The following is a 17,949-nucleotide window of genomic DNA, read 5'->3' as shown; positions in this document are numbered from 1 at the left end:
GGGACGGACTGTGCGTCCGTGAGAGGAAGTGTGTCATAGATAATGACGTGTACTTCCGGTAATCCCGAGCGCTGATTGTTGTCATGGACGCTGTCAACAAGCGCCGTATTAGCCATGTGTTCCTCACCTAGGACCGGAAGTGTGTGTCCGTTAGCGGCGCAGATTTCCGGTACATGGATGAGCTGGATGTAGTCATGGATACAGACAACAAATGCGGTGTTAGGGTAACTCAGTGCACCTTGTGTGGGAGCATTTGGTGGGCATGGCTAGTGACACTGCCATAGATAAAGGTGCCTGGCCTAATGTAGCGCTAGCTACCTATTATAATACATAGCATATAGTTAGCTATGTATGCCTGATCTGAATGCATATGATCAGTATATCTGATATTGTGGCCTCAGACCAGAAAGGAGCGACGCTGGCCTGTAATGTTATGCATACAGCATAACGGTCTTGAAACCCATTAGATAATGTAATTGCAAGAAAATTGTACTGTAAACAGATGATGCAGGAAACGACCTCTTTAATGCCATTATGAAGGGGAGACAAATACATTATATTAGACCATGACTAATGAACTGTATACCTAGGGGGAGATGAGTGGAGAACAGTCGGGTAGGGAACAATTGGATAGGAAAGTCCAAGGGAGGGGAGGGGTCAGGAGGTGACTTGCGTGAAGTTGTCAGTAAAGGCGACTCTGTAGAGAGAGATAGATAAATTAGCATAGCATACATAACAGAGATAATTATCTTCACTTGGTGAGAGAATCATGTTATACGCATTTACCAACTAATACTGGCATGAGGTATATTAGATAAAAGCTAGGGGGTCATAATCTCTATTCAAGCCTTTCGGTGCTAAGGTCTGTAACTCATGAATCCAGTATGCCTCCCTCTTTTTTAGGAGATCAATTCTGTTTCCTCCCCGTCTAGGGGCCGGGATATGCTCAAGGACCTGAAACTTGAGTTGTGATATGTGGTGTCCCTTGGAGATGAAATGATGTGGGAGTGGCAATAACATATTTTGGCAACGTATAGTCGACTTGTGTTTGGAGATACGGGATTTGATAGGTTGGGTGGTTTCCCCAATGTACAAAAGGCCGCAAGGGCACTTTATGGCATAGACTACAAAAGTGGTGTCACAGGTAGAATAGCATTTTATCTTGTATCTCCTGCCCGAGTGAGGGTGGTAGAAATGGTCTCCCCTGATGACATTGTTGCACTGGTTGCAGTGCAGGCACGGGAAAGTGCCATTTTTGGGTTTGTTCAGAAACCGTTGTGAGGTGTCCTGTCTGTTTCCCCCAAAATCTGCTCTGACTAGGGAGTCACGGACATTAGTAGGGCGTTTGTAGCATGGTAAGAAATGTTCCTGAAATTCAGGAATGCCCGGGTGTGCTGTGCGTAGTATGTTCCAGTGACGTCTGATCGTGTGATGAAGAATATGTACATACGGGTGATAGACGTGGACAAATGGAACTCTTTTATTGGCTGGTGGGCGCACATTGGTTATGGGATTGATGGCCTTAGTTAGTAGGGTAGGGGGATAGCCACGTTCCCTAAATTTGGAATACATCTCATCTGTTTTGACTTTCAGTTGATCGGGTTCGGTAACAATTCTCTGTATTCTCTTAAACTGGGACCGAGGAATTGATTATTTGGTGGCAATGGGGTGTTGACTTTGAAAATGTAGGAGACTATTTCTATCAGTGGGTTTGGTATACAAGTCGGTTTTTAGAACTCCCAGCTCATCCTTCATAACCAAGGTATCTAGAAAGTTAACCTGTTGTGTGCTACTCGTAATGGTGAAGGTGAGACCTGGCCAAGCCGTATTAAGTGTATGGAAGAAGAGATCCAAGGTTTGTGGTGTACCTGTCCATAGACAAAACACGTCATCGATATAAAGTTTCCAAAAAGGGCAATGAGCCTGAAATAATGGGTCAGGGTACACGATTTCTTCTTCAAACAGGGCCATGTAGCTATTTGCATAGGGCGGGGCTACATTCGAGCCCATAGCGGTACCTTTGGTCTGTAGGAAAAATTGGTCTTCGAACATAAAAAAATTTTTTGTCAGCACTATAGTTAGTAGATCAAGACAGAGGTCAATGATGCGAGGATTTAATTGTGAGGCATCAAGAAGATGTTTTACGCTACGGATCCCTTGTGAGTGGGGAATCGAGGTATAGAGGTCCTTAACGTCAAAGGAAACTAATAAGAGATCTCCTGGAAGGGAAGCAAGTCCCTGTAGTTGGTGTAAAAAATCACCTGTGTCGAGCAAGAAGGATGGTAATTCACGTATAAGAGGGGTAAGTATTTTTTCCAAGAAGATGGCAAGTGGAGAAAGTATCGATTCTGTGGAGGCCACTATTGGGCGGCCTGGAGGATTTTCAAGATTTTTGTGTATTTTAGGTAATAGGTAGAATACCGGTGTGATGGGATGGGTTTTGGTTAGGTATTCGCGTGTTTTGGCATCAATGACACCTTCCTCAACATACGGGATGAGTGTGTCATCGATTTGTCCCCTGATAGTGGTAGAGGGGTCTGCTGGCAGTCGTTGGTAGACACTACTGTCATTCAATTGTCGGTAAACCTCTTTGGTATAGTCAGACTTATCCATAACGACTATAGCCCCGCCTTTGTCGGCTGGCTTGATTATTATGTCTTTGTCATTGCGCAGTGATTGTAGGGCTTGAAAGTCAAGGGCACTGAGGTTAGGAGAGGTATGTAATTTGTGTGTCTCAATGTCCTGACGGAGTTTGCCAAAAGCCTGGTCGACAAATTCAATAAAGGTCTCTACAGCGTGAGAACCTTTGGGGGGTCTATAAGTACTCTTGGTACGTAGGCCTAAGCTCAGAGAGGAAATAAGGGGACCCTCAGGGTTTGAAGAGGGGGCAAGTGGAGCTTCAGAGGACTCAAAATGTACAAGCAATCTTAGACGACGGTAAAAACGGTGTAAGTCCATGTCCATGTTAAAGGTGTCAAATTTGTATGAGGGACAGAAAGAGAGTCCCTTCTGTAGTACGTGGTGTTCAGCGACACTAAGAGTTCTTGATATGTTGATGACTAGCGGTGGATTACCTGAGACCGAGTCACTCTGTAGAAGTCTGTGTCTCTTTTTCCGTTGGCTCCTGCGGGTCCTCTTCTTCTTTGCTGTCGGCGTCTTCTCTGGCCTAAAAAATAGCTTGGTCCACCGAGGTTGTCACGTCTGTCAGATTCGGAACCTGAAGTAGAGGGATCGTTAGAGGAATGGTAGTCTGACCTAGTAGTGTTAGGGCGGAATGTGGATCTATCCTGCCAGTGGTAGACCCGATTGTTCTCGTAATCGTCCGAGTCTCTTTGGAACTTGATCCTCTTTCTATTTTCTGTGTCCCGTCTATGCTGGTCAGTGACTGTTTTAATCCTAGTTTTCAAAGTGTCCAATTCCTCAGTTGTGCTAGAGGAAGACAATTGTGTCTCAATATTTTTAATGGTATCCTTACTGGAAGCAATAGCTCCCTGTAGGTGTTCTACTGTAAGAGTCATTAAGTCAAATGAGCATTTATTTAGTATTTGCTCGTATTTCAGGCAAAATTCAGGACAGTCACTGAACAGAGTCGGGCGAAGAGGGACCCTGAGTCCTCTTGGTATTCTCTTAACACGCAGGTATTCGGTAAGGGTAGCACAATGGAGTTCTAGATTGATCTGGCGTCGCTGTTCGCGCTCCAGATCCCTCCCTCTTGTTTCTCTCGGGGGAATTTTGAGGAAATCACTAGAGAGATTTAACTTAGAGAGTATATTATTAGTTTCATCAGGATTGTATGAAAATGTCAGTGATGACATGCTAGACAGCGTGCTCATGAAAAGGAGAGTTAATAGTGAAGTATATCGTGGCACAACTGTGTTGGTGCACAAGATAGGTTTCCCACACCAGTAGATAAATGATAGATAAGTAACTTGGCACTCAACTTAATAAATTGTGATGATGATTTTTTATTCAGATGGCAGTCCAAAATTAAACGTTTCGGTCACACACTTCCGGTCCTAGGTGAGGCACACATGGCTAATACGGCGCTTGTTGACAGCGTCCATGACAACAATCAGCGCTCGGGATTACCTGAAGTACACGTCATTATCTATGACGCACTTCCTCTCACGGATGCACAGTCCGTCCCGCCCCTCGGCTACTTAAACCTGCCTGACTACACACATGCCATTCAACCAGCGGCGGACACCGCGTTGAGGCATACCAGCTGCACACCGCACATGGGTAAGTCCTTCCTCCACCCTATTACACCTTCAGTGCATACTTTATATTACATGCCAATAGGGTCACGTTACCTATTCCCACACTATTACATTGCAGGCTACGTGTTTAATCTAGCACGCCCGTTTCATTAGACGCCTCTATACATCCTCAATAGTAAGTGTGCTTCTGCCTTGTCTTCTACATGTTTTTACTATTTGTCTCTATTCCACTATATGATGGCCATCCGGTCTTTTTACAGATAACAATACCACTCAATTGAACTAACTGGCTCTTGCGGCTATGATATATATTACATAGTTCCTCTTTATGGTAAGATCCATTTACTATATTTAAAGACACACACCTTATTTTGTTTCATATTTATATGAATCATACCTTTATTTCAGCCTCTGGCATTTACACTTCCCACTATACCTCTGTGGACATATATCCTTATACTGAGTTATCAGCAAGCTATCTACATTAGGTAAGACCTTCTACACTACCCTGATATATCTCATTTTTATGTGGATTTTCGTTCCTTAACAGCCATATTTATACACTATATCTAGTTACAGTGTTTTTTCCAAACCTGGAACACCAGGCCCATACACGATACTCCTCCCTGGTGACATATCTGGTCAGTATACCATTCTCTATTTTCATCTTTTATTTAATTTAACTGTACACCGTACTATACAGTCTCTCTATCATCACTATAGGGCAACTACTATTCCCAGACAGGTCCACTTGTAACCATTGTCTAGGACCTACTCCTTAATTAGAGATATCCTCCATCCTAAATATCTAAAGCAGTCGGGTATGTAAAAAGATGTTACTTACCTATTCCTCACCTCTCCTACCCTCCTATCCATCACTATTTTTCACATTAATTATGAGGTTTATCCTTATATTTCATGTTGGCTCATCGTCTTTTTGACCATGTTTGTATAATTATTGATATTCTGTCATACGTTTGTAATGCAGTTTACTGAAGAAGGTCTAATGTCTGACCGAAACGTTTAATTTTGGACTGCCATCTGAATAAAAAATCATCATCACAATTTATTAAGTTGAGTGCCAAGTTACTTATCTATCATTTATCTACTGGTGTGGGAAACCTATCTTGTGCACCAACACAGTTGTGCCACGATATACTTCACCACCTACTGGACTAGACTCCTGCTCTGTAATACACAATCAGGAATCTCAAGAAAATCACACAGCTCCTGTACAAGATCTGAGAGCAGTCTGATCAGCCTCTCCAGCAGACTGACACAGATGAACACTTTGCATGTTTACAGAATATGTAGAGCTAGTCAGGTATACGAATGAAAACCTGCAGAGATAGGTTTTAACCCTATCCTGGCATTGCTACATACCCTTCCCCTCTGCCCAAAGCCAAGGGCTGAGCACCATCTGCTAACACACTGAGCCTACATGGCTTTTAATTGACCCAAATGTTAGACTCATGCTTGATGACATGTGGGTGACCTAGTAATTACAAAAACCTACCCCTATTTTTGTGTACTGAATTTCGACCATGCTGATTTTTGGACAGCAGAGAATTTCCTGCCACTTTGACACCTGCAAGGCTGGCTTCTGACCCGGTCAACAAGGCAAAGATTTCGAGTGGGTCCCAATCTTATCCAGGGTGATAGTATGTTGCCAAATTATATGAGAAAGATTTTCTTTTTCCCGGTCGGTGTACTTTACAGTTGACATCTCCCACTTTTTCCTGCACCCTTTAGGGCCCCTGCCACTGGGAAAGGAACGTTCTCTCTCCTGTGAGCGCTAACACAAGTACTCCAAGCTTAAATTTACTCACTAGGGCCAATTATCAATTGTGTTACTGATAATTATTTGTAGGACAACACAAATGATGGCCTCAAAATTTACTCTGTGAAGCAGGCAGCACTCTGCCGATAGGGGAGGGTATCCCTTAACGTGGCTTACTCCTCAGCACCTTAAGTCCTATAACTGTTTCTTTGGATTTTATACTGTACTCTGGAATCGTATATTAACTCCCAAGGACTACTGATGCACCCCTGATTAGTCCAGCCATGCTGGTTGATGAAACATAATGGGAGGGAATAAAGGTACATTAGTGAGGGCAGGACTACACTTGGATATGTCCTTTTTAGTGCTGGAGATTTGCAATGGGCATGACAGGGCAATCTATAAGCAAAACCCCAACGTGCTTCACTTTCGGACTCTGGATAGTTCGTCCAAGATAACAAAAGAGTGAGACCATTCTATTTTATTATTGTACACAGATTTTATTGAGCATTTATATGTACTGTTTTTTTGGTAAGCACCTGTGGATAGTGTGAATATCTCCTTTTTATGTTAAACATATTAAAAGTTAGGTTTTATTATTAATTTACCCCCAAGGGTGGTTTACACGTCAATGGCGGGCCAATTTTTACAATTCTGACCACTGTCCTTTTATGAGGTTATAACTCTGGAATGCTTCACAGATCCTGATGATTCTGACACTGTTTTCACGTGACATATTGTAATTTATGATAGTGGTAAAATTTCTTTGATATTAATGGCGTTTATTTGTGAAAAAAACTGAAATTTTGCACAAATTTTTAAAATTTTGCAATTTTCCAACTTTGAATTTTTATGCCCTTAAATCACAGAGATATGTCACACAAAATACTTAATAAGTAACATTTCCCACATGTCTACTTTACATCAGCACAATTTTGAACCAACATTTTTTGTTTGGGAGTTATAAGGGGTAAAAGTTGACCAGCAATTTCTGACCAGCTCATTTTTACAACACCATTTTTTTTAGGGACCACATCACATTTGAAATCACTTTGAGGGGTCTATATTATAGAAAATACCCAAGTTTGACACCAATCTAAAAAATGCACCCCTCAAGGTGCTCAAAACCACATTTAAAAAGTTTATTAACCCTTCAGGTGTTTCACAGGAATTTTTGGAATTTTTTAAAAAAATGAACATTTAACTTTTTTTCACCAAAAATTTAATTCAGCTCCAATTTGTTTTATTTTACCAAGGGTAACTGGAGAAATTGGACAAAAAAAGCTGTTTTGCAACTTGTCCTGAGTACGCTGATAACCCATATGTGGGGGTAAACCACTGTTTGGGTGCATGGCAGAGCTTGGAAGGGAAGGAGCACCGTTTGACTTTTCAATGCAAAATAGACTGAAATTGAGATAGGACGCCATGTCACGTTTGGAGAGCCTCTGATCTGCCTAAACATTGAAACCCCCCACAAGTGACACCATTTTGGAAAGTAGACCCCCTAAGGAACTTATCTAGATGTGTGGTGAGCACTTTGACCCACCAAGTGCTTCACAGAAGTTTATAATGCCGTGAAAATAAAAATTCTTTTTTTCCTCACAAAAATGATTTTATAGCCCCCAAATTTTTATTTTCCCAAGGGTATCAGGAGAAATTGGACCCCAAAAAATGTTGTCCAATTTGTCCTGAGTACGCTGATACCCCATATGTGTGGGGAACCACCGTTTGGGTGCATAGCAGAGCTCGGAAGGGAAGGAGCGCCATTTGGAATGCTGTCATGATCTCTGCAGACAGAGATCATAGCAAGCCTATAGAGGGACAAGCTCTCGGAAGATGGAACTATACTGACCATGAACTAAGCCTGCCGCGCAACTAGAAATAGCCAGGTAGCATTTCCTATTAATCGCTAGATGCCCAGCTCTGGCCTAAGACCTAAATAGCTAGCAGAGGGAAATATAAGACCTGGCTCACCTCTAGAGAAATATTCCAAAGAAGACAGTAGCCCCCCACATATAATGACGGTGAGTTCAGATGAAACAACAAACGCAGCAGGAAAATAGTCTTAGCAAATTTGAGGTCCGCTTACTAGATAGCAGAAGACAGATAGTATACTTTCATGGTCAGCAGAAAAATACTAACAAAACACCATCCAGAGATTACCTTAAACTCTGGCATTAACTCATAACGCCAGAGTAGCAATCCCTGATCGACGAGAGCTTTCCAGACACAGTAACAAAACTTCAGCTGCGAACTGGAACAAATAGGCAAAACAAAACATGGACAAAAGTCCAACTTATCAGTAGTTGTCTAGAAGCAGGAACAAGCACTGAGAGGCATCAGATAACATTGTTGACCGGCAAGAAACCACCAGAGAAATGAGCTTAAATAGCGACACCCACTACTGATGGAATCAGGTGAAACAGGAAAGAGGATGACAAGTCCAATTCCACAAGCGGCCACCGGGGGAGCCCAGAATCCAAATTCACAACAGTACCCCCCCCTCAAGGAGGGGGCACCGAACCCTCACCAGATCCACCAGGGCGACCAGGATGAGCCCTATGGAAGGCACGAACAAGATCAGAAGCATGAACATCAGATGCATTGACCCAAGAATTATCCTCCTGGCCGTAACCCTTCCAGTTGACCAGATACTGGAGTTTCCGTCTGGAAACACGAGAGTCCAAAATTTTCTCCACAACGTACTCCAACTCAAAGCCGAGAACCAACACGACGATGACGGTTGGCAAAACGCTGAGTCTTCTCCTGTGACAACTTCAAATTGTCCATAACCTGCCCCCAGATGTGATGCAATCTCTCCACCACCGCATCCACTCCAGGACAATCCGAGGATTCCACCTGACCGGAGGAAAATCGAGGGTGAAACCCCGAATTACAGAAAAACGGGGACACCAAGGTGGAAGAACTGGCCCGATTATTGAGGGCGAACTCTGCCAATGGCAAAAAAGCAACCCAATCATCCTGGTCAGCAGAGACAAAACACCTCAGATATGTCTCAAGGGTCTGATTAGTCCGCTCGGTCTGGCCATTAGTCTGAGGGTGAAAAGCAGATGAAAAAGACAAATCTATGCCCATCCTAGCACAGAATGCCCGCCAAAATCTAGACACAAATTGGGTACCTCTGTCAGAAACAATATTCTCAGGAATACCGTGCAATCGGACAACATTCTGAAAAAACAGAGGAACCAACTCAGAAGAAGAAGGCAACTTGGGCAGAGGAACCAAATGGACCATTTTAGAGAAACGGTCACAGACCACCCAGATGACAGACATCTTCTGGGAAACAGGCAGATCTGAAATAAAATCCATCGAGATGTGTGTCCAAGGCCTCTTAGGAATAGGCAAGGGCAACAGCAGTCCGCTAGCCCGAGAACTACAAGACTTGGCCCGAGCACAAACGTCACATGACTGCACAAAGACTCGCACATCTCGTGACAGAGAAGGCCACCAGAAGGATCTTGCCACCAAATCCCTGGTACCAAAAATTCCGGGATGACCTGCCAATGCAGAAGAATGTACCTCAGAGATGACTCTGCTGGTCCAATCATCCGGAACAAACAGTCTATCAGGCGGACAACGATCCGGTCTATCCGCCTGAAACTCTTGCAAGGACCGCCGCAGATCAGGAGAAACGGCCGACAAAATTACTCCCTCCCTAAGGATACCTGTGGGTTCAGAATTACCAGGAGAGTCCGGGTCAAAACTCCTAGAAAGGGCATCTGCCTTAACATTCTTAGAACCCGGTAGGTATGACACCACAAAATTAAAGCGAGAAAAAAATAAAGACCAGCGCGCCTGTCTAGGATTCAGGCGTCTGGCAGTCTCAAGATAAATCAAATTTTTGTGGTCAGTCAATACCACCACCTGATGCCTAGCCCCCTCGAGCCAATGGCGCCACTCCTCAAACGCCCACTTCATGGCCAAAAGCTCCCGATTCCCAACATCATAATTCCGCTCTGCGGGCGAAAATTTGCGAGAAAAGAAGGCACAAGGCCTAATGACGGAGCAGTCGGAACCTTTCTGCGACAACACTGCCCCAGCTCCGATCTCCGAAGCGTCAACCTCAACCTGAAAAGGCAGATTCACATCAGGCTGACGCAACACAGGGGCAGAGGCAAAACGGCGCTTAAGCTCCTGAAAGGCCTCTACAGCATGAGGGGACCAATTAGCAACATCAGCGCCTTGTCTGGTCAAATCAGTCAGTGGTTTAACGACATCCGAAAAACCAGCAATAAATCGGCGGTAAAAGTTGGCAAAGCCCAAAAATCTCTGAAGACCCTTAAGAGAGGAGGGCTGAGTCCAGTCACAAATAGCTTGCACCTTGACGGGATCCATCTCAATGGAAGAGGGAGAAAAAATATACCCCAAAAAGGAAATTTTCTGGACCCCAAAAACGCACTTAGACCCCTTCACACATAAAGAATTAGACCGCAGAACCTGAAAAACTCTCCTGACCTGCTGGACATGAGAGTCCCAGTCATCAGAAAAAATCAGAATATCATCCAGATATATTATCATAAATTTATCCAGAAAATCGCGGAAAATATCATGCATAAAAGACTGGAAAACTGAAGGGGCATTAGAAAGACCAAAAGGCATGACCAAATACTCAAAGTGGCCCTCGGGCGTATTAAATGCGGTCTTCCACTCATCCCCCTGCCTGATCCGCACCAAATTATACGCCCCACGAAGATCAATTTTAGAGAACCACTTAGCACCCTCTATACGAGCAAACAAATCAGTAAGCAATGGCAATGGGTATTGATACTTAACAGTGATCTTATTCAGAAGCCGATAATCAATACATGGTCTCAAAGAGCCGTCTTTTTTTGAGACAAAGAAAAACCCAGCTCCCAAGGGAGAAGAAGATGGACGAATATGTCCCTTTTCCAAAGACTCCTTTATATATTCCCGCATAGCAGCATGTTCCGGCACAGACAAATTAAACAAACGACCCTTTGGATATTTACAACCCGGTATCAAATCTATGGCACAATCGCACTCACGGTGCGGAGGTAACGACCCAAGCTTGGGTTCGTCAAAGACGTCTTGATAATCAGAGAGGAACTCAGGGACTTCAGAGGGAATGGACGACGAAATAGAAACCAAAGGTACGTCCCCATGAATACCCTTACATCCCCAGCTCAACACAGACATAGCTCTCCAGTCCAAGACTGGGTTGTGAGACTGCAACCATGGCAATCCCAGTACCAAATCGTCATGTAAATTATACAGCACCAGGAAACGAATAATCTCCTGGTGATCCGGATTGATACGCATGGTTACTTGTGTCCAGTATTGTGGTTTATTATTAGCCAATGGGGTGGAGTCAATCCCCTTCAGAGGAATAAGAGTCTCCAAAGGCTCTAAATCAAAACCACAACGATTGGCAAAGGACCAATCCATAAGACTCAGAGCGGCGCCAGAGTCAACATAGGCGTCCGTGGCAATGGATGACAAAGAGCAAATCAGGGTTACAGACAAAATAAACTTAGACTGAATGGTGCCAATGGAAACAGACTTATCAAGCTTCTTTGTACGCCTAGAGCATGCCGATATAACATGAGTAGAATCCCCACAATAGAAACACAATCCATTCTTCCGTCTAAAATTCTGTCGCTCGCTCCTGGACAGAATTCTATCACACTGCATACTTTCTGGCGTCTTTTCCATAGACACCGCCAGATGGTGCATCGGTTTGCGCTCCCGCAGACGCCTATCAATCTGAATAGCCATTGTCATGGACTCATTCAGACCTGCAGGCAAAGGGAACCCCACCATAACATCCTTAACGGCATCAGAGAGACCTTCTCTGAAAATTGCCGCCAAGGCGCACTCATTCCACTGAGTAAGCACAGACCATTTACGGAATTTTTGGCAGAAAACTTCAGCTTCGTCTTGCCCCTGAGATAGTGCCATCAAAGTTTTTTCTGCCTGAAGTTCCAAATGAGGTTCCTCATAAAGCAAGCCCAAGGCCAGAAAAAACGCATCCACATCGCGTAACGCAGGATCCCCTGCTGGCAATGAGAAGGCCCAATCTTGAGGGTCACCCCTGAGCAAGGAAATCACAATCCTAACCTGCTGAGCAGGGTCTCCAGCTGAACGAGACTTCAGGGACAAATAAAGCTTACAATTATTTCGGAAATTCTGGAAGCTAGCTCTATTCCCTGTGAAGAACTCCGGCAAAGGAATTCTCGGCTCAGATACCGGAGCATGTACTACAAAATCTTGTAAATTTTGTACTTTCGTGATGAGATTATTCAAACCCGCAGTTACACTCTGGAGATCCATTATTGTCAGGTGCACACAGAGCATACAGAGATTAGGAGGAGAGAGAGAAAAAAGACTGCAGCAAGGCAGACTGGAGGAAAAAAAAAAAAAAAAAAAAAAAAATTCCAGCAGACTTCTTATAACTCTCCTTTCTCAACCTGGGTCTTTAACACTTTATGGGCCGGTCAAACAGTCATGATCTCTGCAGACAGAGATCATAGCAAGCCTATAGAGGGACAAGCTCTCGGAAGATGGAACTATACTGACCATGAACTAAGCCTGCCGCGCAACTAGAAATAGCCAGGTAGCATTTCCTATTAATCGCTAGATGCCCAGCTCTGGCCTAAGACCTAAATAGCTAGCAGAGGGAAATATAAGACCTGGCTCACCTCTAGAGAAATATTCCAAAGAAGACAGTAGCCCCCCACATATAATGACGGTGAGTTCAGATGAAACAACAAACGCAGCAGGAAAATAGTCTTAGCAAATTTGAGGTCCGCTTACTAGATAGCAGAAGACAGATAGTATACTTTCATGGTCAGCAGAAAAATACTAACAAAACACCATCCAGAGATTACCTTAAACTCTGGCATTAACTCATAACGCCAGAGTAGCAATCCCTGATCGACGAGAGCTTTCCAGACACAGTAACAAAACTTCAGCTGCGAACTGGAACAAATAGGCAAAACAAAACATGGACAAAAGTCCAACTTATCAGTAGTTGTCTAGAAGCAGGAACAAGCACTGAGAGGCATCAGATAACATTGTTGACCGGCAAGAAACCACCAGAGAAATGAGCTTAAATAGCGACACCCACTACTGATGGAATCAGGTGAAACAGGAAAGAGGATGACAAGTCCAATTCCACAAGCGGCCACCGGGGGAGCCCAGAATCCAAATTCACAACAGAATGCAGACTTAGAAGGAATGGTCTGCAGGCATCACATTGCATTTGCAGAGCCCCTGATGTACCTAAACAGTAGAAACCCCACACAAGTGACCCCGAAAGTTGTTGTGCAAATTGTCCTGAGTATGCTGATACCCCATATGTTGGGGTAAACCCCTGTTTGGGCGCACGGGAGAGCTCGGAAGGGAAGGAGCACTGTTATACTTTTTCAGCGCAGAATTGGCTGGAATTGAGATTGGACGCCATGTCACGTGTGGAGAGCCCCTGTTGTGCCTAAACAGTAAAAACACCCCAATTCTAACTGAAACCCTAACCCAAACACACCCCTAACCCGAACACGCCCCTAACCCTTATCCCAACCATACCCCTAACCCCAACACACCCCTAACCCTAATCCCAACCCTAACCACACCCCTAACTCCAACACACTCCTAAACCTAATCCCAACCATAACCCTAACCACACCTCTAACCCTGACACAACCCTAACCCTAACTTTAGCCTCAACCCTAACCCTAACTTTAGCATAAACCCTAACCCGAACCCTAATGGGAAAATGGAAATAAATACATTTTTTATTTTATTATTTTTTACTAACTAAGGGGGTGATGAATGGGTGTTTGATTTACTATTTATGGCGAGGTTTTTAGCAGATTTTTATGATTGGCAGCTGTCACATACTAAAAGACGCTTTTTATTGCAAAAAATAGTTTTTGCGTCTCCACATTTTGAGAGCTATAATTTTTTCCATATTTTGGTCCACAGAGTCATGTGAGGTCTTCTTTTTAGCGAGACGAGTTGACATTTTTATTGGTACCATTTTCGGGCACGTGACATTTTTTGATAACTTTTTATTCAGAGTTTTGTGAGGCAGAATGACCAAAAACCAGCTATTCATGAATTTCTTTTGGGGGGAGGTGCTTATACTGTTCCACGTTTGGTAAAATTGATAAAGCAGTTTTATTCTTCGGGTCAGTACGATAACAGCGATACCTCAGTTATATTTTTTTCATGTTTTGGCGCTTTTTGTATGATGAAAACTAGTTTATATAAAAAATAATTATTTTTGCATCGCTTTATTCTGAGGACTTTTTTATTTTTTCGCTGATGACGCTGTGTGGCACTCGTTTTTTGCGGGACAAGATGATGTTTTCAGCGGTACCATGATTTATTATATCCGTCTTTTTGATAGCGTGTTATTCCACTTTTGGTTCTGCTGTATGATAATAAAGTGTTGTTTTTTGCCTCGTTTTGTTTTACAGTGTTCACTGAAGAGGTTAACTAGTGGGACTGTTTTATAGGTCGGGTCGTTACGAATGTGGCTATACTAAATATGTGTACTTTTATTATTTTTTTTTTATTTAGATAAATAAATGTATTTATTGGAACAATATTTTTTTCTCTTTATTTAGGTATCTATTTTTTTTTTTACACATGAAAATTTTTTTTTTTTTACTTTTTTACTTTGTCCCAGGGTGGGACATTATGCTATAGTGTCAGGTCGCTGATCTGACACTTTGCAAAGCACTGTGTCAGATCAGCGATCTGACAGGCAGTGCAGGAGGCTTGTCAGCACCTGCTCTCAGCAGGCGCTTGCAAGCCACCTCCCTGCAGGACCCGAAAGGAGCCCCGCAGCCATTTTGGATCCGGGGCCTGCAGGGAGGAGGAGGTAGGAGATGCTCTGAACAACGCGATCACATCGTTTATAATGTTTATAATGATTCATTTATCATTGATAATTTCCTTCCAACCCTCCATCAGGAACAATACCTTCACGAACGAGTTCAGGTACAATGTGCATGCTATAAAAAAGCCTATAATATCTAATTTTCTCAATTTTAGTGCTCTAAAAGTGATCAGTCACCTTCATTGTGATGTATTAAAAGATAAGACACATAATCAGGTGCAAAAAAAGACATTTACTGACCATAAGGCTGGAGTCACACACAATGTATAAAAAATTGGTCCGCTTTACACGGACGAGAATCGCAGAAATATCCCCCAACAGTGATCCGCATGTTATCTGTGTGCAGTGCGAGGATGTGATTTTTTTCCTCAAAAAAATATCCATGTGTCATCAGTATGGCATCCGTATGGCGAGATTTTCTCGTCGGCTTGCAAAATGGACATTTAATGGATCCATGGCCTCAAATATTCTTGAAAACATATATACAGTCTATATATAGTCAGTGAGACATATATATATATACTAGATTGTGGCCCAATTCTAACGCATCAGGTATTCTAGAATATGCATGTCCCCGTAGTATATGGACAATGATTATTCCAGAATTCGCGGCAGACTGTGCCCGTCGCTGATTGGTCGAGGCAACCTTTATGACATCATCGTCGCCATGGCAACCATTATGACATCTATGTCGATACTGTGCCCGTCGCTGATTGGTCGAGGCGAATTCTCGGCAGACTGTGCCCATCGCTGATTGGTCGAGGCAACCTTTATGACATCATCATTGCCATGCTGTGCCCGTCGCTGATTGGTCATCAGTGAATGAATAAACGGGACAGACAGACAGACAGACAGAAAAACCCTTAGACAATTATATATATATATACATATATATATATATATATATATTTTTTTTTTTTTTATTTCAGACAGAGCTAGATAGCTGAATAGCCGATAATTCAATTGTTGGGTTCTGTAAAATCATTGCAGAACCCGACAGGAAATGAGACATGGTTTACATACAGTAATCCATTGCAGAACAGTTAGATTTTTATATGTCCCTCACTAATAATGTTAGTAGTGTGTGTGTGTGTGTAAAATTTTGGAGCTGCAGGTGATAAATTAAAGGGTTAATTCACCTAAAAAACTGGCGCCACGCAATTTTCTCAGCCAGAGAGGGAAAGCCAGTGACTGAGGGCAGATATTAATAGACTAGAGAGAGACCATGGTTATTGCCCCCCCTGGCTAAAAATATCTGCCAGCAACCACAGAAAAGGCGCATCTTAGCCTCATTCCTTAGCCTTATTCTGGCACTTAGCCTCTCTCTTCCCATTGCCCTGTAGCATTGGCATCTGGAATAAGAGGGGGGAAATATCACCTTGCTATTGTAAGGTGACATGAAGCCTGGTTAATAATGGAGAGGTGTCAATAAGACACCTATCCATTATTAATCCAATAGTCTGAAAAGGTTAAAAATACACACACACGTTAAGAATAAAGTATTTTAATGAAAGAATGAAACACAGGTTTAATATCTTTATTGAGCTGAATCCAAGCGAAGCTCTTGTTATTCTGTAAAAAAATGCAAAATAAAAAAGCAACAATATCCCATACCTGTCCGCCGTACTGTCAAGTCCCACCCAGTAATCCATCTCAAGGGGTTAATTAGTTTACAACTGGGAGCATTTCCTCAGTAAATTCATGTTATTTCATCTTAAATACCCTTAGAACAAGATTCAGGCGAAACCCTGACTGGGTCATAAACTGCAATGACAAAAAAGGACTTTGAATAAAATTAATTTGTGTTTATTTTACTGACAGTGTCCATCTGTTTAGATAGACACAGAATCAGAATCTGCGAAACAGATATACTCTTCTAAAAAAGAATAAACAGTTTCACAAAAAAAGTTTTTAATTACATTTTGATTGGTAAGATATACTGTATAATTTTTCTGGTTAGGTAACACTGGTCAACAGCATTTTTGGTGCCAAAGATATTTCATCGAATTTAGGGTATTTTTGGGGTGCTGATTCTGAATATGTCATCAGTTTTGCCAGATTGGCTCAAGTTTTTGAGATTTTTGGTATCTTATTTATAGCACTTGTTGGTAAATGCGACGCATCATCTCATTAATTTCTTTGGATTAGTACTTGAACTGAGCAGTTCAGTCTGATGACTGTTATTTATGGTAAACACAGGTACAGGCACATCTTCACAATGAGGGACAGGCCTTCTTGCAGATTCCATGTTACTCCCATTTTCGTTTCTTATGCTTATTGAATCCTTGCACTTGCACTGCACAGAAATAACAGTCATCATGATGATTTTTTGGCTCTCTCCACACCATTGGAACACCAAATTTAAAGCTTTTTCTTTGTCCTTTGCTCCATTTTCGTAATAATTCGATACATGCTTTGCACACTATGTGTGGTGCCCAAAACTTGTCTTGGTCCCCAAGCATAACCCCAAAATAGGCAAAATACACTTTTTTTACGAAGTCTGTTATGTTTCTTCTATGTTTTGGCAGTGTGTATTCACCACAAATGTAACAGAATGAGTCTGGATCGTTAAGACAACTTCTTCTTGATGAGTTCATGCTTTTCACTGGAAAACAGACAACAACATAAAGTTAGTGCAAAAATCAAGCTATGAACAAACTTTTAGAACACTAATTAACACAAAACTATATTGAGAACTGCTCAGTTCAAGTACTAATCCAAAGAAATTAATGAGATGATGCGTCGCATTTACCAACAAGTGCTATAAATAAGATACCAAAAATGTCAAAAACTTGAGCCAATCTGGCAAAACTGATAGCATATTCAGAATCAGCACCCCAAAAATACCCCAAATTCATTAAAATATTTTGGACACCAGAAAAATTTTTTTTTTTTGTTGACCTGTGTAATTAGTGACCAATCAGTGAAAGTATAGTGCTTATTTTTTCTTCATTTGTAAAGTGAATAAAATGGTATTTACCAACTTCATAATGTGATATGCTTCAGAAATGATATTGTTCAAGTCTATTTTAAAAAGAATAGGTTTATTTTTGCCAATTTTTACT

The 17,949-nt window shown here is 42.3% G+C and overlaps 1 protein-coding gene across 2 annotated transcripts in view; it reads right to left on the bottom strand.

Annotated features, from left to right (window-relative positions):
• Positions 1–454: 454 nt before the first annotated feature.
• LOC143793817 (uncharacterized) overlaps positions 455–17,949 on the bottom strand; it is a 108,716-nt gene continuing 91,221 nt past the window's right edge. The window contains exons 3-4 of one of the 2 annotated variants that reach the window (XM_077280794.1): positions 3,075–3,217; positions 455–697 (exon numbers count right to left, since the gene is read on the bottom strand). In XM_077280794.1, coding sequence (XP_077136909.1) covers positions 683–697; positions 3,075–3,217 — 158 coding nt within the window. In that variant the 3' untranslated portion in view covers positions 455–682. Of the gene's footprint in view, positions 698–3,074; positions 3,985–17,949 lie in introns of those variants that run through there. The other variant, XM_077280793.1, reaches the window with a different exon arrangement.

This window comes from Ranitomeya variabilis, chromosome 1, assembly GCF_051348905.1.
Source record: "Ranitomeya variabilis isolate aRanVar5 chromosome 1, aRanVar5.hap1, whole genome shotgun sequence".
NCBI classification, from domain to species: Eukaryota; Metazoa; Chordata; class Amphibia; order Anura; family Dendrobatidae; genus Ranitomeya; species Ranitomeya variabilis.
This window is presented reverse-complemented; position numbering and strand designations above follow the sequence as displayed.